Here is a 27,506-nt window from a genome sequence, read left to right on the forward strand (position 1 = left end):
TCTTTCCCACCCCCAGGGAAAATATGTGTCTGCAAGAGCTTATTATGAGAGAGCCTTACAGCTGGTTCCAGACAGCAAACTGCTGAAGGAAAATCTTGCCAAATTGGATCGCCTAGAAAAACGATTACAAGAAGTTCGAGAAAAGGATCAAACATAGCACCACCGTCTGACCCAACCTCATAGGATAATGTGGTGCCTCTGAAAGGGGAGTGATGGAAGCCTTGCTTTCACATCAGCAGGGGCACAACTAATGAGATTTTCTCTCATTCCGAGTTCAGGGTGACACATTTTGGGACATCTGCTGGTAGCCCAGTGCTGAAGGACTTGCTTTTCCATGAAGAAGACGAAAACAGCAAACAAGGGCAAGAAGATCTGAGAGGGAAGGAGAATGACATTTACACATTTTACAGATTTTTGTTTGGTTTAACTCCAGATTTCTCTTGATATATCTCTGTGCTTTTGAGACCTGGAGATCTAATTCTGTTTAGACATTTTTTGTCCCAGAAATACAGAAGTTTGAAATGCTATGAAGGCAGAGCTTCTATTCTTTATGGGATGAAATATTTCAAAAGAGGATAAATCCTCTGTGGTAAGCCATTTGGAAAATCCTACCAAGAATTGGCTTGTTTAATTCTCCAGAACCAGAAATGAGTATCTAATAGCTTTTGTAGAACCTTCCAGAATATGTGGGGAAAAAGGGCTATTGCTAAGTGAGCTTTATCTAATATCCTCCTAAGAGTTTTACTAGTGCTTTTTTGAGGAATTATAGGGAAGCTCCTGGAATTGTATATGGATATCTTTATCCCTAGGGGGAAATCAAGGAGCTGGGCACCCCTAATTCTTTATGGAAGTGTTTAAAACTATTTTAATTTTATTACAGGTATTACTAGAGTAGTGGTTCTACTCTAAGATTTCAAAAGTGCATTTAAAATCATACATGTTCCCGCCTGCAAATATATTGTTATTTTGGTGGAGAAAAAAATAGTATATTCTACATAAAAAATTAAAGATATTAACTAAGAGAAATGTCCTACTTTATTATCTTAATGTTCAGACATCATGAGATTTATTATTTTTTTGAAAAATATATTTAACCATTGAGGAACCTTTATGATGTATCACAGAAATCTTCATAGATTCTAACTAGATGGAAAAAGAGCTCTATTTATTTGTGTTCCTAGGCTTAATGAGAATTCTGGGCTTAGAACATCAACGATTAATACCCAGAATTCTTTGTTTTGAGAATATTATGGAGAATGCTCTAAAAATCTAGGGTAAAGACCTAAATTCAAATTTTAAATATATATTTATATTTAAGAAATAGGAAAGGCAAAGTTGAACTCACAATTTGACATTTATTTTTAGTGTTATTTATTTCATAACTTATAAAATATTTAATATATACATACGCACTCTTCTTTTTTCTCTGTACAAAGTGGTTGTAATATCAGCTTTCAAAACTGATCTTTTAAAATGTAAATCTAAATTGTAAAATAGTTAAGTTGTAACAGTCCCTCCCAAACTTTGTGTTGATTATTCACTTGCTAAAGAGACGTGAGGAATCAGCCTTCAGTTTTTTGGCAGTAGTATATTTTGGAAGTGAAGAAATTGGAACACCTGATTCTAATTTGGTCTTCATCATTAAAAACAAAACCAAAACACTCCAGGCAGTACTGTTTATAGTGCTGAGCCAGGTAGCACACAGACATAGTAGCCTAAAGGCTCACATAATTCACATGCTCAGGCCAGGGCAGGGTGAAAATAGCCTTCTGCTTCTTTCAACCCAGTATCAGGAAGCACTACCCCAGTGTTATTATTTGTTTTTTCAAGGTAAGTCTAAATAAACAAGAAAAACTTCTTCGGAAGGCATGGCGAAGGGAGTATTTTAAATGAAAATGATTACAGAATTTGAATTAGCATGCATCTCTTTGTGTGCAACAGTAATCCAAGAATGTATATATTACCACTACGACCATTTGTTTCTAATAGTTTTTTCATGTTATATAACATAAATGTATCCACAACCTTAATTAAGAGCTATTCTTCCCCCAAAATCATAGTCCTAGTGTCAAGAAACATACTCCAGTGTTTATTGTAAAATAACAACCACACCCTCAAATTGAAAAAAGTGAATGTCTAGGACTTTATTACAACTTTTCAGAATAATCTGTAGTGAAAACTCATGCTTAAAAATTTAATGGAAAAGACTGAGCCCCAAATTTTGAACAGTTATTACGCCTTACTTGAAGTGCTAATAAAGGTAGGAGAGTACATTTATTGGAATAACAGAAATGGTGATTTCAGCCTAGAAGTTTCTGAGGGTAAAGGATCACATGACCTTCAGGAAACTCTCTGCCTCCTGTAGGTGCTTTCCTATCTCCCCCATCCTTCCCTACCCCTTTTCCCTTTTCTTCCCTCTCTTTTTCTCTCACCGTCACTCTGTCTACACACACTGGCATCTTTTGAACACTAAAAGTAAGCACTGTTTTTTAAAAAAGTAATTATTTGTTGGATCAGATACTTTTATCCCAAGTGAATACCTTCACTGAGATGTGGCCAATGCAATAGTTTCACAGTAAAAACAGTGCCTATAAGAAAATAGATCACATACTATTTTTCAACGATATTAAGTGTATTTTGTAACTATTTTCATTTGGTCCTTGTAACATGAAATAATACATGGAACTTACCTTTATAATAAAAATGGAGTGCCCTGGTTCATCATAGAGGTGCATCTAGTTTGCCCTTAATGGAAGTATACTTGCTGTGTGAATTGATAGCACCTTCTTGAAATGGAGGGGCACAGCTGGCCTCATGGATGTGCAATTTTTGCAGTTCCACAGGGCCCTGCATACAGAAGCACCCCGAGCTCAGTTGAATGTCTGTTTGATTTTTTTCTTATTTATTTTTTTTGAGACACAGTTCCACTTTGTCTCACTTTGTCACCCAGGATGGAGTTCAGTGGCACAAACATGGCTCACTGTAGCCTCGACCTCCCTGGCTGAAGGGATCCTCCCACCTCAGCCTCCCAAGTAGCCGAGACTACAGGCATGTGCCAGCATGTCCAACTAATTTTTGTATTTTTTGTAGAGACAGGGTTTCACCATGTTGCCCAGGCTGGTCTCAAACTCCTGGGCTCAAGCGATCTGCCCACCTCGGCCTCCCAAAGTGCTGGGATTAAAGGCATAAGCCACCATGTCCAGCTGAAATTCTTAATAATTCTTAATAATTTTTGAGCAAGAGGTCCACACTTTCATTTTGCACTGGGTTCCCAAACAGGTCCTGGGTAGGAAGGAAAGTGGCTGAGGATAAAACAGGAGTTGCTTTGGCCTGGCTGAACATTTGAACCAATGATCAGAGTTTCGTTTTATGATTGTGTTACTCTGAACAGATTTGCTCTTTTTTTCCAGCTACATTTGGAGTTCCTCATGTATATATCACCCCTCTTTTTCCAGTCCATCTAACCTCTCCTTTTTTTTGTGCCTAGAATCAGTTCTTGCCTTCAAAATCCCTGATAAGTGTCCATTTCTTTATGTATCCTTTGATGTAGAAGCCACAAGAATGGCTTTAGCAGCTTATTTTAATCTTATGAATTATTCATTCAGGATTTTTTAAATGATTCAGATGCTTTCAATCTGTTAACAGTATTTATAAAACATGTTTCAGTGATACAACATAGGTGAACTAAACCAAAGATGCAAATGCCTTGGAGGAAAAGAAATTGTATTATAGAGAATCCTGAGATATATCCTTTTGGGTTGTTTAATTTGAAGCCTATCACAAAACAAAGAGAATTGTCGCACTTTAATTCCAACCTTCTACACTACTTCACAACCCTTAGCATAAGATTCTGAAATTTGTAATAGGTGGTACCTAGTTTGATGCAGGGTTTTGCAGCAGTTGTGCGAATGCCTCTGCACAACGGCCCTTCAGTCAGACTAAATGAGAAAATCCAAACTGTCCTATCAAAACTGACCCACAATAACTGTACTTTGAGGCGAAACAGAGCAAATGTGGGTTTTCTGTTGTCACTGTAAAACATTCCAGGTTCTCAGATTGAAGAGCTACATTCAGCTGATAGTTGACATCTGTTCCCTCACACGTAGTGGCTCTCAACACGGGCTGCACTTTGGAATCACCTGAGGACCTTTCGGAATCTTCGGTTGAATCATCCTGGCTGTCCTGGTGATGCTTCTAACGTGCAGCTAGGCTGGAGAACCGCTACAGGGCTGACACCTGGAATGGGAGCTTGTAACTTTTACAAAATAATAGATGTTTATCATCTTTTTGCAATTTTTACTTTTAAATCTATACTAAAATGAGCCAAAGAAGTCTTAACAATGATTTATGGCACAATTGGTTGGTTGAGGCTATCATTCCATGATTACAAATAGGTGGTTATGTGGGGTGGTTTTGCACTTGTGGCAATTGGACTACAATTTGGCCTTAAAATGACACAATTCCTCGTTCTCAGATGGAGAGGAATTGCCTTGAAATTTGCATGTACCAGACTAAGTGCCAGTATATATATGACTGATATTTTCGTGACTCATAGAAGGTGTCCATGGTATAGAGTTTATGCCTACATCTCTGTCTTTATTTTGGGCACACAGGAGCTTTTGTTAATTATTTCTTTGTACTTGTTAGAATCTGTTTTTGGAAAAAAAAAAAAAAACTTTTGCTTTGATTTGTGGTGGATTCACCTTCTTAAAATAATAAATCTAGAGGATATTAGGAATGACACTCAAAACAAATATAGTGAGAGGTGATTTTTTTAAAATTTTTGTTCCTTGTTTCCAAATTATGTTTACTTTGATTTGATTACATGTTGGTATCTCCCAAATATAGGTTAACTTAGCTATTTAAATGGTATCTTTTGACATTTAAAAAGAATTAAGTACCTGTCAAATCTTGCATTGAGGTTGCAGTTGAATAAGATAAAAGCTTAGGGTGCCAAAAAATAATATAGAGAAATATTATAAGATTTTATGATTATTCTTGAAGTTTTTGATGCAAAAGGAAAATATGTTGAACAGTTCTTCCAAAAAATATTATTTCCCTCAATATTTTATTTGTAGCCATGTAACTTAAAGAGAACAGAAAATAACTGCAATCAAAAGTATGGTTTAATATCAATCAAAGTGGCACAACAGAATTGATAAGATCTTTATAACAATCAATTGGCTGATATTAAAATATTGATTTTAATTGATCTTTTCAATTAAAATCTTTAGGGCCTGTAACTCATAAAATCAGCATCCACCATAATATATGGTCATTATTGGTTTGTAAGCATAGATCACCATTGACTCCCACCTGGAGAGACATGTCTATTTCTAAAAATCCAGTAGTTTCTTTGCATTCTCAGTAGTACACGTTGTATATATATATATATGTAACAAATTTGGTAGTTTTCAGTATGTGTGATGTCCTTTGGGGGTTATTTATCTTGCTGGTCCATAGGAGGGGTACACTACCCCAAGAATCAAGACATCTGAGTTCTAGTTCTAGTTCTAGCTCTGCCACTGAAGAGCCACCTTACCTGGGGCAAGTTAGCCAGTGTCTCCTAGTCATGTTTACCACCCATGAAAGGACTCATCGGTTTGATGTTTCCATTAAGCTCAGTGAGTAACTCTAATAGTTACTCTTGAATCTGGATTGAAAAACACCATGCATCTGATAAGATAATTCATAAATGTTGCCCCTTTTTTAAATGATACAACCCTAAAAGTGACTGAATTGCCCAAGTGCTTGAACATGGCAGAGGTAGTTACTCTTATTTTGCAGCCTGTGCACTTAAAAATTCCTACAGTGATTGTTACTTTACTGGGGAAAAAAGATGAGGTGAAACTTCCTCCCAAGGAATTAAAATATCTGTAGAAGCCATGGCTTGCTTTTATAATGTGGAAATCATTTGATTTGCTGTAATTCACGCAGATCCCTCCTTTTGTCAGGGGGAAATGATTTGCATCATGTTCTTTTTTCATAATGCTTTTACTTCCTGTTTGGATCAGTTGTATGTAAATGTACATTTTTGTTACTTTGGCTGTGCCCGTTAGAATTTATCTTCCATAAAGTATTTCTCCCACTGAGTCTAATGATGTATACTTTGCCTAGGTCTTTCCAAAATTAAATTTATGTAAATGTCTATTTTATATAAAATATGATTAAAATAAGTATGTCTGGTTTCAATCTCTCAAGTACTTCATGGTTAGTATGTACTGATGTCCATGTCACCAGGAGCGTCTGTTTTAACAATGTTTTAAAAAGGACCATCTTCCTTCCTTCATTCATTCATTTACTCATTTCATTGCATTGTTCTGTGTGCTTCCTGTCCGCTCTCTTTCCCTTCCTCCGCACAGTGCCAATTCAGTACTCACCCACTCCAGATCCGCTCCCCTATCATGCTTAGATGCTGTCACCTCTCTCTTCACAGAGTAAATAAAAGGTAGAAAGCAGCTATCCCCCAATGCCCTGCACTTCATCTATACATTTACCTGCACCTAATTCTATCCTTTCTTTTCTCCTGTTATCATAATGGAAGAAGAGGACCCTAGGTTCTGCATTTTGCCTCTTATGGAACTTCATTCCATGCCTTAACTTCTCCTTCATCTTTTAACTTCTTCCTTTTGCTGGCTCTTGTCAATTTGTCAGTTCTACTCTATCTTAAAGCACATACACAGGCAATCAACACCAAAACAATTTGAAAAAAAAAATCCTCTATTTCATTTTATCTGTAGCTGCTATCACATCTCCGTCTGCCCTTCACAGCCAAGCTTTTCGAATAGCAGATCACTGTTGTCCTATACTAGTGAAGATGTCCAAATTAAAGACAGATTTGCTGTACATCACAAGTCACCACTTTCTGGGGGTAGTCCAGTCCACTCCTCTCCTTGGTATCCTTTCCTTTTCTGAAGTTATTTTAAACATAAAAAGAGGATTCTTCCATTTGGATGTTTTAATATAACTACAAACTCAATTTATATTGAAACCATTACTTTTTTAGAAAATTTGAGTCTAAAACTAGTGGCCTGGCGGCCTGGCTTTTTTTTTTTTTTTTTTTTTTTTGAGATGGAGTCTCACTCTGTCACCCAGGCTGGAGTGCAGTGGTACAATATTGGCTCACTGCAACCTCCGCCTTCTAGTTGAAGCGATTCTCATGCCTCAGCCTCCCAAGTAGCTGGGATTACAGGCATGTGCCACCACACCCGGCTATTTTTTTTATTTCTAGTAGAGATGGGGTTTCACCATGTTGGCCGCCAGGCTGGTCTCGAACTCTTGACCTCAGGTGATCCGCCTGCCTCACCCTCCCAAAGTGCTGGGATTACAGGCGTGAGCCACTGCGCCTGGCCTATGGCCTGGCTATTAATGGTGTGTAATTCTTATTGAATGGCTGTTTTTCCACTTAATGGAAAGGCATTATTATGTGAGGCCTGTAAGGGACTAAACCTTTGTATATAAGAATAGGGTCTCAGTTGAAGCTGTGGGTTTTGAACTCTGGAAACAAAGGGAGTTGTTCTGTAACAGGAAATGAGACGGTGGTGCCCCACCGCATGGAGATTCCCAGGTTTGAAACAAAGAAACCACAGAATATGCTGCAAAGCTGTGTGCCATGGGCAGAAGAGTGAAAGGGGACAGCACCTGTGAGCCTCACGAAAGGGCTGGCCATAGTTTGACCAGCAGCTTGAATATTGCTGGCCTGACCGTTCTTGCACAGCACATTTTCACCTTCTAGTTCTTCCCCTTTTGTTTAGTAAAGGCTTTTTGGTGGGTTTCATCTTACCTCTTGCTAAAAAGAAAGAGGGCTTTGGGTCCATGTGGGGGCTCTGAGCTTTTATTGGAGAACGGTGTGGCCCTGGAGCTGGCATGGTGGTTCAAATGGTCACCCCTGTGTGATGACTACAGGGAGGAAAGTGGTGAGGGCCACTGTTCAGGTAGCCACACATCTGGACATCCCCTGGACAGTACTGAAGCCTGGAGGTTCAATGTTTTATTTTCACAGAAGAGCTGCTTACCTTAAGAGCATGCTGGACACCCCCTATCCCCTAGACACCCAGGCATGAAACCAAGGAGTCATCTACTCAAACTGTCATCCGAGGTGTCTTTCCTTGAAATAAATACTCAAAAGAAAATAGTGCTACTCTCAAGAACAGCACAGTCCCATAAAACTTTTGGTGATGACAGAATGTTCTGTATTTGTGCTGTTTAACATGGTAGCCACTAGCCACAGAGGGTAAATGGACACCTTTTGAAGATGCCACAGCGACAGGCATCATTCACTTTTTTTAGTCTTTTCTTCAAATGGTGTCCATTTACCCTCTGCTCTCTCCTGCAGTCACAGAGGTCACTGTCCCCAGTAGGTTGTCACCTGCTTGTACCTGTGCCTGTATTCTCTCCACCTTGACTGCCTTCTGTTTTCCCATCTACCTGCTCATCTCCCACCTGCCCCCCTTAGTTTATGTACCCTCCTACCTCAAGAAGCTTTTATTTCTATTTTACATGAAAGTAAAATAGAGCACTTGAACATAGGTTATTTGATATATATGGAATGTCCACTTAGCCTTGCCCTAATTTTCTGACAAAATATAAGACAATTACAAATTCTGGCTTTGTCTTCTAACTTCAGCCTAACTTATTACAAAATAATATTCATGGGAAAAAAAGTGATATCTCACCAATAGATTAATTTTAATCATCTTATATGATGGATCCTACAGCTTTTGGGCCATTCTGCTGAAATGGAGGACAGTACTGCCACCCAGAAAATGATGTCAGCTCAAGCCTGATCTTTCCTATTCACTCTTTGAAAAGTCTAGAGGGTCAAGGGCAACAAGCTTCTTAGAAGGGTCAGTATTGTACTAAGCTTCATGACCTTCCGCCTTTCAGAAGTCCTGCCTGTGTTTCGTGTGGGGGACCAGCTTCATTGCCCCTGAGCTTGGACCGCACTCCCCAGTCTGGGAAGCCCAGTCGCAGGGCTAAGCGTTCCAGGCCACTGATTGGCTTGCTGTGGATCTGCTAGCAGGAACCTCTGCACATGTATGAGCACCACTGTCGCCCCTTGGGCCACCTCGTGCCAGTCTCTAAGGCTGGGTGGCGGGGTGCTGTGACACCAGGGGTGACCAGAGAGCGGCAGCAGCTCACAATGATCAAACGATCGTGAAGAGGGACACCTGCGAACCAAGGCGCCACGGCAGGTGCTGCCCATAGACACCGCAGGAGGGAATAAAGGGCGAGACCCCCGCCTTCACCACAGTTTTCTCAGCCTGCAGGGAGGGAGGACGTGCGAGGCCGATGCGTGGAGGCTATGGGCATGCTGGCCAGTGCTGGTTTGTTGCTGTTGCTGGTCATCGGCCACCCCAGAAGCCTAGGTGAGCCTAGGGCCCTGAGCACCAGGACTGCGGAGGAGGCTGAGCGTGCTGGAGAGGGAAGACTTCATTACTCCTTGCCTCAGGAAGTCGGGGTGGTATAGCCACACCTGAGGCATTTGGGAAGAAAGGGTGAGGGGGTGGTGCATGCTCAGATGTCCCCAAAGGAAGGTCTGGGCCAGATTGCCTTTTTGAAATTTTTCGCATTTTAGAGTTCGTTTGTAGGCACACCTGCTAATCATGTGTGTACTAAGGAGCCTCCTCCAAGGAAACCTAACCAAGTAGAAGTAACTTAAAGACAAATATCTCCCTTCCAGAGTAGTATATGTCATTCCTCAGTATCTTTTGTTTTGTTTTGTTGTTTGTTTGTTTGAGACAGGGTCTGGCTCTGTCACCCAGGCTGGACTGCAGTGGTGCGATCACGGCTCCCTCAAACTCCAGGGCTAATGTGATCCTCCTGTCTCTGCCTCCTGAGTAGCTGGGACCATAGGCACGTACCACCACACTTGGCTAATTTTTACATTTTTTTGTAGAGATGGGGTCTTGTCATGTTGCCCATGGTTCTGACCTCCTGGGTTCAAGTGATCAGCCCACCTGGGCCTCCCAAAGTGCTGGGATTACAGGCGGGAGCCACTGCATGTGGCTCCTGGTATCTTTAACACAACCTAAATTTGCATCTTCCCAGAGTAAGCCCCAAGTCACCTACCAGAGGCAGCGCTGGCTCCTTCCTGCCCAATGGTAACACAGGCTGAAAGGGAGCAGACAGGAGGCAAATTCCGGTCAACCCAGGTGACTGTGGGATATTCTGAAGAAAATATTGAGAGAAGAATGTGATAGTCCGCAGCTAAGTGCTATCAGAATGTCTGTGCCAGGCCGGGAAAATCCAAATGGGAAATGTTGGTAAAGTGAACTCTTACATAAGGCTCTGTGTGTGCACACACACATGCTCTTCTACACAGGACTGAAGTGTGGAATTCGCATGGTCAACATGAAAAGTAAGGAACCTGCCGTGGGATCAAGATTCTTCTCTAGAATTAGTAGTTGGAGAAATTCAACAGTGACTGGACATCCATGGCAGGTCAGTGCAACAAAGGCATTGATTTCTTAATGAGAAAACAGTGAAATATTTCCTTTGTTTCAAAAGCAAGAATGCACGTTGATATGTAGTTTTTCTCCTGAACCCCTCTAGCTCTCTACCAAAAAGTTTACTTCATAGGAACTATCTTACTATCCAATTTATGTCAGTATTTTAAGAATATTATGTCAGATTAGAAAAGTTGATCTCCAGTGTTTCCGATGGAGATACATATATGGGGAGACATATTAGCTGCATTTGTAACTTTCTTCTTGGGCAGGTCTCCCTAAAATCAGATGAGCACCACTTCTGTGGAGGAAGCTTGATTCAAGAAGATCGGGTTGTTACAGCAGCACACTGCCTGGACAGCCTCAGTGAGTAAGTTGTGGATTTCCATTACTTGTCAGGCCTTGATTCCTGGCTATGGGACTGGGAGATTTGTTGCTCTAAATAGCAGGTTCATTCTCAGTCCCTTTCTTACTTTTGCCTCCCAGTGCACCCACCCACTGATCTTCCTGATTCCCAGAAATGTGTGTCTGTCCCAAGATTCCCAGTGCTTCCTGTTCTACTGAATTAAACAATCCCAGACATCATCTATAATTTATGGATTTAGTGCTTGGGTAGAGGTGGTGGTTACTTACTGTAATAAAGCATTAACAAGAAATGTTAAATGGATGCTCCAAAGTTTTAATCATCTGGGTTTAAATCATTAGGAGGGAAAAAACTGCAGAAATTACAAATATTTGACCAGATTAAAAGAGGGTACTAATAAGAGAAAAGAAGGAACAGTTCTAGAAAAAAACTTCTGTATCCTGTTAAAAATGGCATTGCATGTGTGAACTATGGTTTGTATATCAAAGAAGAAAAGGATGCAATATTTAAATACTTGACTCAGAAAAATGGAAACATGACTGAAAACTACGATTTTTTCTAGATTAAAAAAATATGACCATTGGTAATACTCAATAATAAGGAAAACCTTCTTCAAAGACTCAGGGATGCTTAAAGATACATTAATCACTTTTCATTTAATTACATCAAACCAAGAAGACTTGCGTAGGGGAAACAACTACTTATGAAACATTTTTCTTTGGTTTTAGGAAGCAACTGAAGAATATAACTGTGACTTCTGGGGATTACAGCCTCTTTCAGAAGGATAAGCAAGAACAGAATATTCCTGTCTCAAAAATTATTACCCATCCTGAATACAACAGCTGTGAATATATGAGTCCTGATATTGCACTGCTGTATCTAAAACACAAAGTCAAGTTTGGTGAGTATGGAGAGTTAGAATATTAAAAATGCAGTGGAAGAAAACTGCTAATTATGTTCAAGTTAACTTTCATGTCTGTGTGGTTGTCTAGTAATAGAACAGCTAAGCTTTGTTTCTTTTTAAAATAATTTTGTTCAGTCTATAACCTATTGAGAAAATACTGTATAGGCTACATGTCCTAGCCACAAATTATTTATGCTTAACCTAACAATCAACATTTTTTCCCTTTCATTTATTTCCATTGATACATATTAGAAGTACATATTTTCAGGGTACATGTGATAATTTGATACATTCATATAATCAAATCAGGGTAATTAGGATATCTATTACCTTAAATATTTAGCTTTTCGTATATGCTAGGAACACTGGAATCATTTCTCTGATCTATCAAACATCAGGTCTTACCTCTTCTAAGTGTGTATTTGTATCCGTGACTCAATCCCACTTCATCCTCCCCTCCTCCCTACCCTTCCCTGCCTCTCATAGCCACAGGTTTACTCTCTATCTTCATGAGATTCAGCATTTTAGCTCACACATGAGGGAGAATATGTGATATTTGTTTTTCTCTGCTTGGCTTATTTCACTTAATATCCATGTTCAGTTTCATCTGTGTTGTTACAAATGACAAGATTTCATTCTTTTTGTGGCTGAATAATAGTCCGTTGTGTATATATACTACATTTTCTTCATTCATTCATTGATGAACAACTTAAGTCCATATTTTGGCCAACTGGTATTTTAAGGACTCCTGTGTCTTGGCTGGGCTACATTTTAACTACCTACCTATATTCATCTCTAACAAAAAAGCTCGGAACATTTGAAAATATTTTCAGAGATTTCTTTCTGTCATTACTGTGAACAAGATATCCAACACTCTCTCAACACAGGTAATATAAATATTCTGGGTAAAATACTAAAAGCCCCCTTTTGTTTAAATGCAAGAAAAGGAAGTGTTAAGTGGCCAAAAACAAAGCACAAGTCCGGAGTAGTTAGCCAGGCCACTGCCCTTAAGGGATCAAATTGATCTTTAAGATCCTAGAGATTGACCTGGCCATGAGGGGAGCTGTAAAGAACCTGGAACTTTCTGAAAGGTGATGCTTTGAAAGATAGGGAGAGGGAGTTGTGTGTGTTATGCTACATAAAGTGAGGGAATAAGGACACTTACTTGTCTCAACCTTGGCTCTGGACAGAGGGTTCTCAGAAGAATCTGTAATCATGAGCCAGGCCTCACTCAGGTTTGATGCTGGAATTGACATCACCTGTGTGGCACAAAAACTCCAAGGCAAAATTTTAAAGTGGTTCCAGGTGAGTAATCAGCCTCTGGCAAAAGCAAAATAAATTCTCTGAGAGAATGAAATTTAAATCCCAGGTTTAATATATTCCCATAAAGTTTTAATGAATTCGAGCACAGAAACATGCAGAGAAATTTGCCATCAAAGATAGTCTGAAGAATTAACAATCAGAATCAGACCTTCAAAGGTTACAAATTTCAAGATAGAGAATAGAAAATGAGTATATTAAAGTTTAAAGCAGTGAAAGTTACTGAAAATGATTGAACCACAAGAAACTATTAGATGGAAGGGAAATTTGAAAATAAGCCAGTAAAACATGAAAATATAAAAATGTAATTGGAATTAGAAACTCAATAGAATATTTATCTACCAGATTAGATTAGGTGTATGGAACTAGACAATCTGAAATAATTACCCAGAGAAGACAGTGACGATAAGAGACAGAGAAGATAGAGTGTAGTAAACATCCAATTTGAAGTTTGGAAAGAGTATGGATATTGGTAGAGAGAGACTGTAATTCAAGAGAAAGTGGCTGAGGATTGATCATAATTGATATCCAAATCTTTAGATTTAAAAAGCTTAGTAACTCCAACTATGATACAAAAAAATAATTATATATCTAGACATGTGCTGAAAATGTAGCACACTAAAAGAATGGATCCCAAAAGAATCTAGAAGGAAAAAGACACATTACCAAAAACGGAATGTTATTGACTTCTCAACAGCAGTAAGTGAATGTCAGAAGACAGTAGGCGATCAAAATACTGAGAATAACTCGAAGTGTATATAAGAGGAAACTATTGCCCCATTTTTTCTTTCCTTTATAGAAAACATCTATTAAAAGCCATCTATGCTAGTTATGTCAATTTCGTTTCCTCAATTCTCATAGCTGGGTGTATTAGGTTAAGTGTCTGTTCCACATTTAAGTGGATCAGACTTTCTCTCCACTGTTCCATAAATTTGGTCTTGTCACAGTCACTAATGACCTCTATGTTGCTAAATTCAAAGTAACTTCGCAATTCCCATCTTTCTGGGTAAGAGTTTTTAGCAGAATTGCTCATATGTTCTTGGAAATATTTTCTTCACTTGAATTCCAGGAATCCATTAGTTATTCTCCTACCCTATTGTACCCTTTCTTAGTCTTCTATGATGATTCTTCCTCTTCTCCTTGACTTCATATTGTTGGAGTGCCCCAGGCTCAGCCCTGGACATCTTATTCTCTAGTTGTGCTCATTCTCTTCGTGACCTCATCCAGGATCAATAATTTAAACATCTAAATCTAAAAAACTCTGGATTCATCCTTGATTCTTCTCTTGGACACTGTACATCCAATGAGTCAGAAAATCCTGTTGCTTCTGCTTCACTCACTTCACACTTTTGCCATCTTGTTCCAGGCAATACTGCCATCATGTCTTGCCTGGGTTAATTTTAATGGTCTCTGAAATTTTCTCAAGCTGCTTCTTCTGTCTTCCTAATGTTTGTTATTAACCCAGTGGCCAGAATAGTACTTTTTAATACATAAATCAGGTTATGTCACCCTATTCAAACCACTTCAATGGTTCTCCACTACATTTAGATGAAAATCAATGTCATTATTTTCTGACATACCCTCTTTTCTAGTCCTATATCTAACCTCTGATTTATTTTTTTTTATGAAACTTACTTAATCTGCTCCAGTCATCCTGGCCTCCCACTGTCCCCTAAACATATATGCATGATCCTGCAGCAAGGATTGTTTCTTCATCAAATGACTTCCACCCAGATAACTACATGATTCCTTTCCTCAGCTTCAAGACTTTGCTCAGATGTCACCTGCTCAATGGGACTTTCCATGACCATAATATTTAAAATGACATCTTCCATGCCATTCTCCTTAATCTCCAGACTTATCTCCTTTATCCTATTATTTTTCCATAGCATGTATTTACCACTGAACAATGTATTATATTTGCTGTTTGTTTCTTCTCCCCTCACCCAACACACAAACACAAATATATACACTCATGAGGTTCTACCAAGACAGAGATATTTTTCTTTCTGTTCATTCGTTGAGATCTAAAAGAGTGCTTGCCACGTGATAATTTGATCATCTTGTTCTACTGTCTTCTAACATTCGCTTACTGCTGTTGAGAAATCAAGAACATTCCATTTTTGGTAATACGTTTTTTTCCTTCTAGATTTTTTTGAGATCCATTCTTTGTTTTTAGTGTGCTACATTTTCAGCAATGTCTAGACACAAAATTATTTTTTGCATCATAGTTGGAGTTACTGGGCTTTTTTCTAAAGATTTGGATATCAATTGTGATCAGTCCTCAGCCACTTTCTCTTGAATTACAGTCTCTTCCCACCATTATCCATATTTTTTCTAAGCTTCCCAGGTTCTTTACAGCTCCTCTCATGGCCAGTTAAATTTCTAGGATCTTAAAGATCAATTCAATCTCTCAAAGGCAGTGGCCTGGCTAATTCCTCTGGATTTGTGTTCAATAACTGTCAAGTGAAAAACTACCCTTTCAAAACAAAGGCATAGTCTAAAATGTTAGTAGATTAGGGGGCTCATGGTGATGTGCAGAACAATTGGCCTTATGTTTATCCTTGTTTTACTTTTTCTGCATTTCTCAAAATTTCTATAAATACAAAACGGTTTTATATGGAGAGGCCAAAACTTAAAATATGTCACCATTACATTTAGAAAGAAAGTGTAGAAGCCATGAAATCAAGAGATTTCACTTTTCCAAATATATTCAACATGGCGTATTTATCCATGAACCTCATGCCTTTGTTGTTTTCTCAGGAAATGCTGTTCAGCCAATCTGTCTTCCTGACAGTGATGATAAAGTTGAACCAGGAATTCTTTGCTTATCCAGTGGATGGGGCAAGATTTCCAAAAGTAAGAGACACCAAAATGACTTAATACTTCTTCCAGCTCTCTGTATGTCCAGGGGAAGCAGAAATAATTTTGTTGACCATGAGTAGTACATTTATCATTTTTTATCACTAATTTCTGACACAACGAAGATTTCTGGTAGTCCTCAGCATTGAAAGGCTTATACTGTTAAAAAGGCTATTCATATCACTCCTGCTGCTGCCAATTTGGTATGGCAGATAAAGGAAGCTGGATAGAGCTGTGATAGATGAGGAGGAATAAGGCAAAAGGATGATCAGGAAATAGCAACAATAGTTAAGCTTCTTTGTCTTTAATATTGTGACTTTTTTGAAAAGTCAGACTCAGAAACAAAAAGTAGAAGGGTGATTACCTGGGATTTGAGAGTGAGAGAAACGGGAAGATGTGGTTCAAAGGGAGTAAATGTGGAATTGTATGACAAGTAAGTTCTGGAAATCCAATATACTGCATGGGAACTATAGTTAATATATTGAATACTTGAAATTTGCCAAGAGAGTAAATGTTAAGTATTCTCACTACAAAAAAGTTAACTCTGTGGGGTGATGTAATGTTAATTAGCATGATTATGGTAATCATTTTGCAATGTATACATATATGAAAACATCACCTTGTACTCCTTGAATAAATACAATTTTTATTTGTCAACTATACCTAAAGCTTGACAACAATACATTGTGATTTTTTATTTTATAGAGAATTTTAGGCAGGGCGCAGTGGCTCACGCCTGTAATCTTAGCACTTTGGGAGGCCAAGGCAGGAAGATGGGAGCCCAGCAGTTCCAGACCAGCCTGGATAACATAGGAAGACCTTGTCTCCACAAAATAAATAAATAAATAAATAAATAAATAAATAAATAAATAAATAGCAAATCACGGTGGCATGCCTGTAGTCCCAGCTACTTGGGAAACTGAGGTGGGAGAATCACTTGCTCCCAGGAGGTTGAGGCTACAGTGAGCCTTGATTGTACCATTGCACTCCAGCCTGAGTGACAGAGGGACACCTTGTCTCAAAAAAATCATTTTTATAAAACATTGCTATATTGACCAAAGTTTTCCTCTCTTGGGGAAACATTTAAGCATTTGTTTAGAGCAGCCACAATTGTACAATTGCCTATGTTACCTTAAAAATCTGCTGAATTTTTAAAAAATGTCCTCTGCCACATATCTGATTTTTAGAAGTGAATATGATTCACACCTAAAAACAATTACTTCTACATGTGGTTAAAAATCTGTTTGAAATAGTTCCAAACTTGTAGACTTCCCATTAATTTGTTTCCATGAGGATATTGTGTACTAACTTATCTGTCCTCTCTCTACAGCATCAGAATATTCAAATGTCCTACAAGAAATGGAACTTCCCATCATGGATGACAGAGCGTGTAATACTGTGCTCAAGAGCATGAACCTCCCTCCCCTGGGAAGGACCATGCTGTGTGCTGGCTTCCCTGATGGGGGAATGGACGCCTGCCAGGTACAAAAGTGTAAACCAGCCTAGCTGTTCAGTAACACGTGGGTGAAAGTAGATTCTGCCTTTCCCCAAAAGAAGCTCATGTTTCTTCTATTACTGTGTCAAAATTCTTTTTCCCTTCATCTTTTCCTCTGATTTCTACTGAAAAAGTGTACTTGACCTGAGCAGAAAGAATTATTTCCTGTCTCCACGTCCATTCCTACCCCTACACTTCTTTTATTTTGGTGGGTTGGCAAAAGGGGTTAGTTTCAACGTGTGCAACCTAACGGAATCAAGCAAGATGACCACTTTCACAATCTTATTAGGTCTAGCTATGAATTCTTCATTTCACATATTGTTAAGCATTGTGGATTTTTTTTCCTTTGGTGCAGAATATATTTTCACAAAGTTTGACTGAAGATACATAGCTTTAGTCACTGTTGTGTAAGAGATATTGGGAATGACCACAATCTCCCAAGACTGACACAACTTCACAATGAATACCAATCTTCCCAAGATATTTAGAGAGGACAAGGAGACCAATTTGTGAAACACATGAGTTTTAAGTTTTAGATAGGTCTTCCAAGTAAATTATCTTCTCTTTTAAGGTGGAGCAGTAAGGAGTCATTATTCTTGGCCAAAAAGCAGCTTGAAAATGTTGAGGGAAGCTCTCTGAAATTATCTGTTGGAAGGATTTTTGAGTTTTTCTTCGAGGCGATGACAGGAGTTCGGGAGGGAGGAGATTGAAACGTACACTTATGCCGCTTTCTAAATTGGAAAACAGGCTAAAGGTGCTTTTTCCTATCTGCATTCATTACAGGCAATCCTTTTTTGGATGAAGCCCTCTATACCTTTTGAGAAGAGTTTAATCTGACACAATGTTGTCTGAAACATAGTCTTAAAGCAGCATAGATTCTGGAATGTTATTGAAGATGCAATCCTAAAATCTTGGGTTCTTTATTCTGTAGCATAAGAGCCAATGTGGTCCTTTCCTTTTTTTCTTTTTCTTTTTTTTTTTTTTTTTTTGAGATGGAGTCTCGCTCTGTTGCCCAGACTGGAGTGTGCAATGGTGCAATCTTGGCTCACAGCAACCTCTGCCTCCCAGGTTCAAGCAATTCTCCTGCCTCAGCCTCCTGAGTAGTTGGGATTATAGGCACCCACCACCATGCCCAGCTAATTTTTTTGTATTTTTAATAGAGACAGGGTTTCACCATGTTGGTCAGGCTGGTCTCGAACTCGTGACCTCAGGTGATACACCAGCCCCGCCTCCCAAAGTGCTGGGATTACAGGTGTGAACCATGTGCCCTGCCCAGGCTTTCTGTTTTTAAAGCTTTGAGGCCTTGAACTATTTTGAGGGATCTATTCACTGGTGCTCCATAGGATTGGAAGATGACCTAGTCTTTCCTAGCAATTCCAGGTGACAAGCTATAGTAGAAACATCTATCTATAACTACCTCCCTTCCAATGATTTTTAGAATGTACATGGTAGTTTAAAAAAAGAAAGAGGAGGAAGAGAAATTGTTAACCTGACAAGATTGCAGCCAATAGGTATAAAGAGATTTTATCTTCATGAAAAGATTTTGCCTTGAAACTAATGATAAGGACACAAGAAAATGGATAAACAAAAAGCTGATGGACGATGACTAGTGGACTTCTTTGCCTCTACCTCTTTTCACTTTGTGATGAGTGCTGATGTTTACAGAAATGATGAAATATTTTACACTGTGGCTATTTTCAAATTTCCTTTTTTTTGTACCATGAAAGGGGGACTCTGGAGGACCACTGGTTTGTAGAAGAGGTGGTGGAATCTGGATTCTTGCTGGAATAACTTCCTGGGTAGCTGGTTGTGCTGGAGGTTCAGCTCCCGTAAGAAACAACCATGTGAAGGCATCACTTGGCATTTTCTCCAAAGTGTCTGAGTTGATGGATTTTATCACTCAAAACCTGTTCACAGGTAGGTGAATTCTTTCTTCCTCATCTCATCCTAACTCAAGGGTAGTTACTCTGCTATGTTGCGATATTATCAGAACTAAGCTTTAGAACAAAGCAAGAATGAGGCTGGTTTTAAATTCTTAGTCCAGTGTAGATACTTGTCTCTGAAACCCTGAGTACAGAAATCTGTCAATATAACTTGAACAAACCAAATCCCTGTATAACATTTTCATGAGATGCCTTTTTGCATTTATGAGATTTTATTAATAGACCTTGAGAATAGACTCATCAGGGGATTCTTTCTTCATTTTTTCAGTTGGCATGATTTTTCTCTGTACTACTTAAGAACACCAAAAATAAATCACTCATCTCCCACTTTGCCCGTTCAACCTTGTTAACTTCCTTGGCAACAGTGAAAAAATGAGGGAGAGTTAATTTGGCTCTGTGACACTCAAATCTAGATTAGGAAAATGTGGGCCTGGAGATACCAAACCTGTCGTCTGCAGAATGAAAGAAGCCCGAGAGAACACAGCTTTCAGGAACAAGCAGTTGAATGCAGAAACCACACATTTTTTTAAAATGACAAGACCCAGAGCCCCAGAACATAGCGCTCTCTCCATCCTCCATCGCTTTCTCATGGCAGTCCAAGGGCAGCCACCTGACAGGGCTTTTGGAAGTGGTGCTGTGGATCCTACCACAGGCCAGCACTTCCTCAGACTGCCACAGACTCTCCTTTGGTCTTAGATGTAAAAGGCCTCTTCACTGCTCCACTGCAGGGGAGCAGTTCTCTTCTGGTAGCAGTTGTGTTCCATTTTGATCACCTGGAAGGGAAAGTTGACAAGGTTTAAAAGCCCTGAACAAAGGTAAATGGTAACAATGAGATTTTACAAGAGCAATGAAATCAGACATTAATGGTTAATTTCAGTGAAATGAACACCAGAACGTGATAAGTGATTTATTTAAATAATGCTTCCTTCGGATAATCTTCTAAGCTTCTCATCTTCTATTTGCCTATTTTTTATAGTTCATCTTCCCCTCTGTCTTTCCAGAACTGGCTATGCTTTGGAAATAGGGTTAAATTGAGTTTTCTTAACTCTTAAAAATCAGAGAATTGAATATTTCACATCTTATTTTTAAAACCACACTAACCATCAAATCAAATCAATTCCTGCTTCCACGTAGTCCTTTAGCCTTTTTAAAAAGACATAGTGGGTTACTGACTCTGAGAAAAGATTCCCTCTGCATTGATTTTAGTAGAAGTTATAATTCTTCATATTCTTTTAACTTCACATTGTTAAAAATGTTTTATTTAAATGATTATTATTGGGAAAGGCACTGACTCCTTATACCTTTTACAGGTTTGGATCGGGGCCAACCCCTCTCAAAAGTGGGCTCAAGGTGTATAACAAAGGCCCTGAGTTCTGTCCAAGAAGTGAATGGAAGCCAGAGAGGAGAGGGTATGTGTGGTTCTGATTAGAGAAGGAAGCTGACTTGAAGAAAGTCATCAGAGGAAAGCAAACAGGAGGATTGTACCATATTCACAATCTGAGTTTTATTTAAATTTTTGAATGTAAACTTTAAAAGCCCTGCTCATATTCATACATAGGCTCCAACATTTAAAACCTGACCCTGGCATCTAAAACTTTTGAGTGAATGAGGGAGACTTTCCATGCCATTGCTAAAAGCTGTATCCATTTATTTATTTATTTATTTATTTATTTATTTTATTTTATTTTATTTATTTTGAGATGGAGTCTCACTCTGTCACCCAGGCTGGAGTGTAGTGGCAAGCAGTCTCTGCTCACTGCAACCTCTGCCTCCGGGGTTCAAGCGATTCTCCTGCCTCAGCCTCCCAAGTAGCTAGGACTACAGGCACCCCCCACCACACCCAGCTAATTTTTTTTTTTCTTTTTGAGACAGAGTCTCATGCTGTGTCCCCCAGGCTGGAGTGCAGTGGCACAATCTCGGCTCACTGCAACCTCCGCCTTCCGGGTTAACGCCATTCTCCTGCCTCAGCCTCCCGAGTAGCTGGGTACAGGCACATGCCACCACGCCCGGCTAATTTTTTGCATTTTTAGTAGAGACGTGTTTTCACCGTGTTAGCCAGGATGGTCTCGATCTCCTGACCTCGTAATCCGCCCGCCTCGGCCTCCCAAAGTGCTGGTATTACAGGAGTGAGCCACCGTGCCCGGCAATTTTTGTATTTTTAGTAGAGACAGGATTTCACCATGTTGGCCAGGCGGTCTCGAACTCCTGACCTCAGATGATCCACCCGCCTCGGCCTCCCAAAGTGCTGGTGCTGGGATTACAGGCGTGAACCACTGCACCCAGCTTATTTAACATCTTTTTTTTTTTTTTTTTTTTAAAGACTGGGTCTTGTTCTCCACCCAGGCTGGAGTGCAGTGGCATGCACTCTGCCTCCTGGGTTCAAGCAATTCTCCTGCCTCAGTCTCCTGAGTAGGACTACAGGCATGGACCACCACACCTGACTAATGTTGGCCAGGCTTGGTCTCAAACTCCCGACCTCAAGTGATGCAACCGCCTCAGCTTCTCAAATTGTACTTTAGCATCTTTATACAAAGGTATTTAACCTTACCCAAGACAGCCTAGAAAGAGATGGGAAAGTTGGATAAATGTTAAATCTGAAGAAGTGTTTTTAAAAGTTTTGATTTTGATTCAAATTATGGTGAATTCAGAAATGTTTTTAAAGTCTGTTTGCAAATACAATGTCTAAATCATAGCTTCTAAAAATGTTTGCATTCCCATAAATATCGATGAAATGACTAATATAAATCATACAGCTTCAGGCTGGCCTCTGTATCATTTTGAAATGTTGTCTATGGGTGAGGCAAATGATCGGCTTGTTTCCCATGTTTTTGAAGATTGTAAACCTCAGGGGACAGTGTTATTTGGAGAAAGTGGGAAGATTTGTTACCCCCATTCCAAAGGAGACTACTATTCTCATAATTGGTATGTATCCTACATAGGAATGATTCCTGGGGCTTTTCCTCCCACAAAATGGGGCAGTTTAAAACACTCTACTTCAGCAATTTTTTTTTGAGACAGGGTCTCCCTACATTGCCCAGGCTGGGCTCGAACTCCTGGGCTCAAGGGATCTTCCTACCCCAGACTACTAAGTAGTAGGGATTATAAGGGCATGCCACCACAACTTGGCTTATTTTGGCATTTTTATCTGGTATCTCCAGTTCTACTATAAAAGTATCTATTTCATCTGGTACTTTTTGATTGGTGAATATTTACTCACTCATGTAAATCATCAACCTGAATAGTTATTAAACTAAAGTTTCCTTGAATGGATGTATTCAAATACTTAATACTAACAGCGTCTGGCAATGAGACTGCTATGGGATTTAGTGATTAATTCTGTCACATTTATTTCTATGATCATGGTAATATTTTGCTTAGCATCACCTAGAAGATGGAAAATAGTTCATGTCCTATAAGCTTTAGTCTCGTTTTACGAATTTTCTACATACCCTGTCCTCTAAAATATATCTAAATGTAGCTAAAAATATCTTTAAGCTTTAGAAAATCTTTCTGCAAGTATCTCATTTTCTTAAGTGATCTAAATTCATTTTTAAAATCGTACTGAGACTTGAATAGTGTACTATAAAGATAACTGTTCTACAAGTTTATAATCTGGTAGAAAGAGCTAGACAAAAATAACTATACTACAAGAGGAAATAAGCTTTATAATCCACACCATCCAAGAAAGTGCACACTATAAAAGATAGAGACTAATTCTCTTTGGTGTGGTTTTTAAGGTATGTGTGGAGTGGTTAGAAGTGTGGGGACAGATATAAATGTTATAGTGGAAAAGATGGCATTGAAATGAGGCATTGAAGGATAGTTACGATTTTATAGCTCATGAGTTCTTTGGTAGCTCTAATACTGAAGATTTCAACAGATGGAGAGGCAGGAAGAGGTCATTCTATGCCAAGGGAATTAGGTATAAGCAATGTCAAGGAGGTGGGGAAGATTAGGGTTTTTTGGGTTTTGAGTGTCCCACTGTGACTGGACAACAATGTGAATGGGAACTGGGGTAGCAGTGGATGATGAGAATAGAAAGGATGATTGGGACTTAATTGCAGAGGACTTTGAGTTCCATGCAGAGAGATTAGACCTTATGCTGCAGCCAATGGGTATGCTAAAACTAAAATGATGGAAAGACTATAACTTTCAAAACTAATGTAAAATGAATATAAATATTTATTTCAAGTACAGATAGAAAAGATGTGGCTTAATTTCAGCTCATAATTTAAAAGGCTTAATGATCTAAACTGACTTTGTCTCAGGCAAACTTGTGATGATAGAATGCCAATAAAGCTTTTGCCACCTTTGCTTAAGCTATTAGAAGGATATTTAGAACAAGAGTTTAAGAAACTCTTTTATTAGAGTCTCAGGGACCTCTAGGACCTCTAGGGTACAATCTTTAGACAGGGAGATTGATAAGCCAGAATTTGTCTGAAGGAAAATGACCAAGATGGGAAAAATTCAGAACAATGTTTTGAGAGGTATGGTTATAGGAACCATAATATTTTTTGATCCAAAGAAGACTGAAGAGGAGGAGGGAAGTGTCTTGATTTATCTTAGAGGCTACTAAAGAAGCAGAGTTAGACTTGTTCTGAATAATTGCAGAGCTGAAAACTAAGACCACTGGGTAGAAGTTAGAAGGCAGAGTTCAATTCAATATTAAGTCATTTCTTGTTTGAATGATTTCTGAAATCAACTAGCCTGCTTCAGGAAGTAATCAATGCTCTTGATAAGTGGATATTTGAGCAAAGTATTTGTATATTGGGTAAGAGACATGCAGATGGCAGCCTACTTACCCTCAAACACAGTGACCCAACTTAGACAATTAAGCATTTCAGAGATCTCTGCAAGAAAAAGTTTCAAGAGAAGAAGGGTTATTTTAGAAGTAAAAATCAGGTCAAATGCCATCGCATATAGAAACTCAAACTTCTTGAACTGAGCAGAACTGTAGGATCAGAAGCCACGTTCATAGTGGGTTAAGTGACTGTTGAAAATTTAGTATCCCAAATAATCAACACATTTCTATTGAACCCTCAGGATGTGTAAGACACTGTCTTAGGTGCTAGAGATACAGCAGTGAATGAAACACACAAAAATGTTTGCCTTTGTGGGGCAAGTTAGAAGGTGGAAATGGGATAATTTTTAAAGATTACATATAATAGTAGAAGGTAGTAAATGCTATACCAAAAAATAAGGCAAGAAAGGGGGGTGGAGAATGAAAGTATACAATATCAGAGAGGGTGGTTAGGGAAGACCACATTATAAAGATGATACTTGAAAAAAGGACTTGGATAAAGCAAGGGAGGGAATTATATGATCATTTTGGAAAGGAACATTAAGGCAGAAGGAATGGTATGTGTGAGACAAGAATACATTTGGTATATTTGGGGAATAGCAAATTGACCAGAGAGCCAGAGTTGAGTGGCTGGAGAGGGGCAATGTGGCCAAATTCTTTAGGACTTACGGGGCATGAAAAGAACTTTGGATTTTACCGTAAGGGAGCTAGAGAGCCATTGGAGGATTTTGAATGAGGAAGATCATGATCTGACACATTTTAAAAAGATCACTTTTATTACTGGGTTGCAGATAGACTGTAGGCAGGCAAGACCACAAGCTGGGAGACCAACTACTGCAATAGTCCAGGTAAAAGATGATGCGGTCATCCAGGTAAAAGTCTAGCTTTGACCACATTTGTAGAGGTGGTGAAGAGTGGTAGGGCCATAGGATTTGCTGATGAGTTGACAGTTTGGGTTTTGAGGGAGAATGAGATCCCCATATGAGTAACCTAACAGTTTTTAACCTGAGCTATTGGAAGAATAGAACTGTTGTCTGAGATGGAAACATTGGGGTGGTGGCTTTTAGACAGTAGGGTCAAGAGAGGCACTTTGTTTTGATAAAGTAGACTCAACTGTGCTTATGGACAGAGAGTGAGAGTCAACAGTCATAGGAAACACATAGAAATGTGAAGTAAGCTTTCTGAGAACACAACAAATAAAGAAGGTTTGGCATTGAAAAGAGGGCAGAATAATTCCTTTTCTGGGAAAGCAACAAAGAAAGTAATCTATAGGAAAGTTGAAGGAATTTACACTGGATGTCTTAGTTACCACATGAGATTTTAATTGCTTCAACTTTAGTAGATGAAGTAGAGATAAAATAGTTAAGATATAAATAGTTTATAGGGACTAAAGTAAGGAGTCAACCAGAGATTAATAAGACTTTCAGTAGCAGTAAAACCCAATGAGTATTAGCATCTATTTGTACTATATTTCAATAAATCAAGACAAAAAAATTCATTGTAAAATACTGCTTCAATAGGAGAAAACAAAATTCCTAAGATAGGTTCATATAAGGCTGAGTCACCAAAGACTGTCTTTAGTGTAAGGCTAAACAAAGTGTAAACCCACCCACATGGAAAGTTACATGCCTCAACCTTGGCAGTAGATGTAGGGAGAGGTAAAAAATTATTTGAGAATTTGAACTACAGGTTAATACTCGTGCAGATCTACCATCTAAATTCACACCTCAAGTATAGGCCAAAACATGTCAAGCAGAAAATTCGGCACTGTGAAGTTGACAGTGAGCAACGTGACTGACAGAAGTGTATACAGATTCTGCCGGGAAGAACTCTTTCAATTCAGGTCTACAGAAATCGTAAGACTCCTTTGTAAGATGCATTCTAATTTTAGAATGTGCAAATGTGAAAAAATTGTGTTTTAGAAATGAGTATAGGGCCAATTTGCACAGTCAGTGACTTCTTCAGCATGCTGAGTAGCCTTAGATAGTGAAAGGGTTTTGTGAATTCCAACTGGAGCTAACTAGGAAATCATAAGGGAGACAGAGATAATATAAAGAAGGAGGACAGAGTTACACAGTCCTTCCAAGCCTCTCTGTATTCTGGTAGGTGGTAGCTAGATTCTCAGAAATGACAGATACCACCCAGGTTGCCCTCCTTCCTTTCATATCCATGAGAGACATTGCATTTCTCAGAGCCTAGATCAGTGCCTGACACATAATAAATGCTCCATAGATTATTTGAATTAATAGATCAATGGTTAGTTTGGGGACCCCTCTCTCACTTAGCTTGACCAGACTTCAAAATCCTCTTAAAACAGCAATTACTAATAATAAATCAAAGTTGGCATAGATTTGAAACCTATTTTTCATCTTTCAGCTAGAGATTTTGAGGACGAAAATAATTAGATGATGGAATAATTTGAGAAAGTACTGGCCTTTCAAGTCATAAAGCCTAAACTACAGTTCCACTTATACAAGAGATGTGATGAATCTTTTGTTATCAGTGCCAGTTTTCCCATTTGGAAATGGGTAATTTCTCTCCTGCCTACCTCAGAGAGATGTAATTAATCTCAAAGAGGATGATGGATGTGGAGTGCTTTTTTCCATTGAAGTGCTTAGCAAGTGAACTTTATAATATTTTAGACAGCTTATATTTACATCTATATTCAGGATGATGGACTTGAATAGAAAAACACTAAAGAGTTTCTGGCTGGGCATGGTGGCTCACACCTGTAATCCCAGCACTTTGGGAAGCTGAGGTGGGCGGGTCATGAAGTCAGGAGTTCAAGACCAGCCTGGCCAATATGGTGAAACCCCGTCTCTACTAAAAATACATAAATTAGCTTGGCATGGTGGTGCATGCCTGCAGTCCCAGCTACTTTGGAGGCTGAGGCAGAAGAATCGCTTGAACCTGGGAGGTGTAGGTTGCAGTGAGCCGAGATTGCGCCACTGCACTCCAGCCTGGGTGACAGAGTGAGACTCAGTCTCAAAAAAAAAAAGAAAAAAGAAAAAGAGCTGCCAATTAAGGAGATGTCTGGTTAAAAAAAAAAATTATTAGTGTTTGCTTTTTGGAAACTGGGCATAAAATACTTGACTAATTCCGAAAGTCCTTAATATTCGTAAAGGGCAGTGAGGCTGTTAATAGGTCTAAGGTAAAGACTGCTGAATTTTGGAAAGAGTTAATTCCAACATGTTAGATTCTAGGTAAGATTGCTTTGCATTCAGGTGAAGGTGAGACATGGAAGAAGCTAGGATTTATGGCCCACTAGGATTTATTTTCTTGAATAATAAATTTATGTATGAAAATGAAGGTAAGGGATTATGTGTCAAATTACATAAGACTACTATCTCAAGTTGAGATATGCTTTTA

At 38.9% G+C, this 27,506-nt stretch overlaps 2 protein-coding genes across 10 annotated transcripts in view; both read left to right on the forward strand.

The window, feature by feature from the left end:
* TMTC1 (transmembrane O-mannosyltransferase targeting cadherins 1) overlaps positions 1–6,192 on the forward strand; it is a 290,900-nt gene extending 284,708 nt beyond the window's left edge. For all 9 annotated transcript variants that reach the window (XM_063786823.1, XM_016923717.4, XM_009425679.4 and 6 more), the window contains one exon: positions 17–6,192. In XM_063786823.1, coding sequence (XP_063642893.1) covers positions 17–157 — 141 coding nt within the window. In that variant the 3' untranslated portion in view covers positions 158–6,192. The remainder of the gene's footprint in view (positions 1–16) is intronic.
* An 86-nt stretch (positions 6,193–6,278) lies between these two features.
* Positions 6,279–27,506, forward strand: part of OVCH1 (ovochymase 1) — a 61,234-nt gene continuing 40,006 nt past the window's right edge. Inside the window, exons 1-9 of the mRNA XM_024347914.3 lie at positions 6,279–9,368; positions 10,325–10,443; positions 10,721–10,818; positions 11,541–11,713; positions 15,800–15,895; positions 17,229–17,380; positions 19,121–19,310; positions 20,647–20,745; positions 22,171–22,258. Coding sequence (XP_024203682.2) covers positions 9,305–9,368; positions 10,325–10,443; positions 10,721–10,818; positions 11,541–11,713; positions 15,800–15,895; positions 17,229–17,380; positions 19,121–19,310; positions 20,647–20,745; positions 22,171–22,258 — 1,079 coding nt within the window. The 5' untranslated portion in view covers positions 6,279–9,304. The remainder of the gene's footprint in view (positions 9,369–10,324; positions 10,444–10,720; positions 10,819–11,540; positions 11,714–15,799; positions 15,896–17,228; positions 17,381–19,120; positions 19,311–20,646; positions 20,746–22,170; positions 22,259–27,506) is intronic.

This window comes from Pan troglodytes, chromosome 10 (genome assembly GCF_028858775.2).
Source record: "Pan troglodytes isolate AG18354 chromosome 10, NHGRI_mPanTro3-v2.0_pri, whole genome shotgun sequence".
Taxonomy (NCBI): domain Eukaryota; kingdom Metazoa; phylum Chordata; class Mammalia; order Primates; family Hominidae; genus Pan; species Pan troglodytes.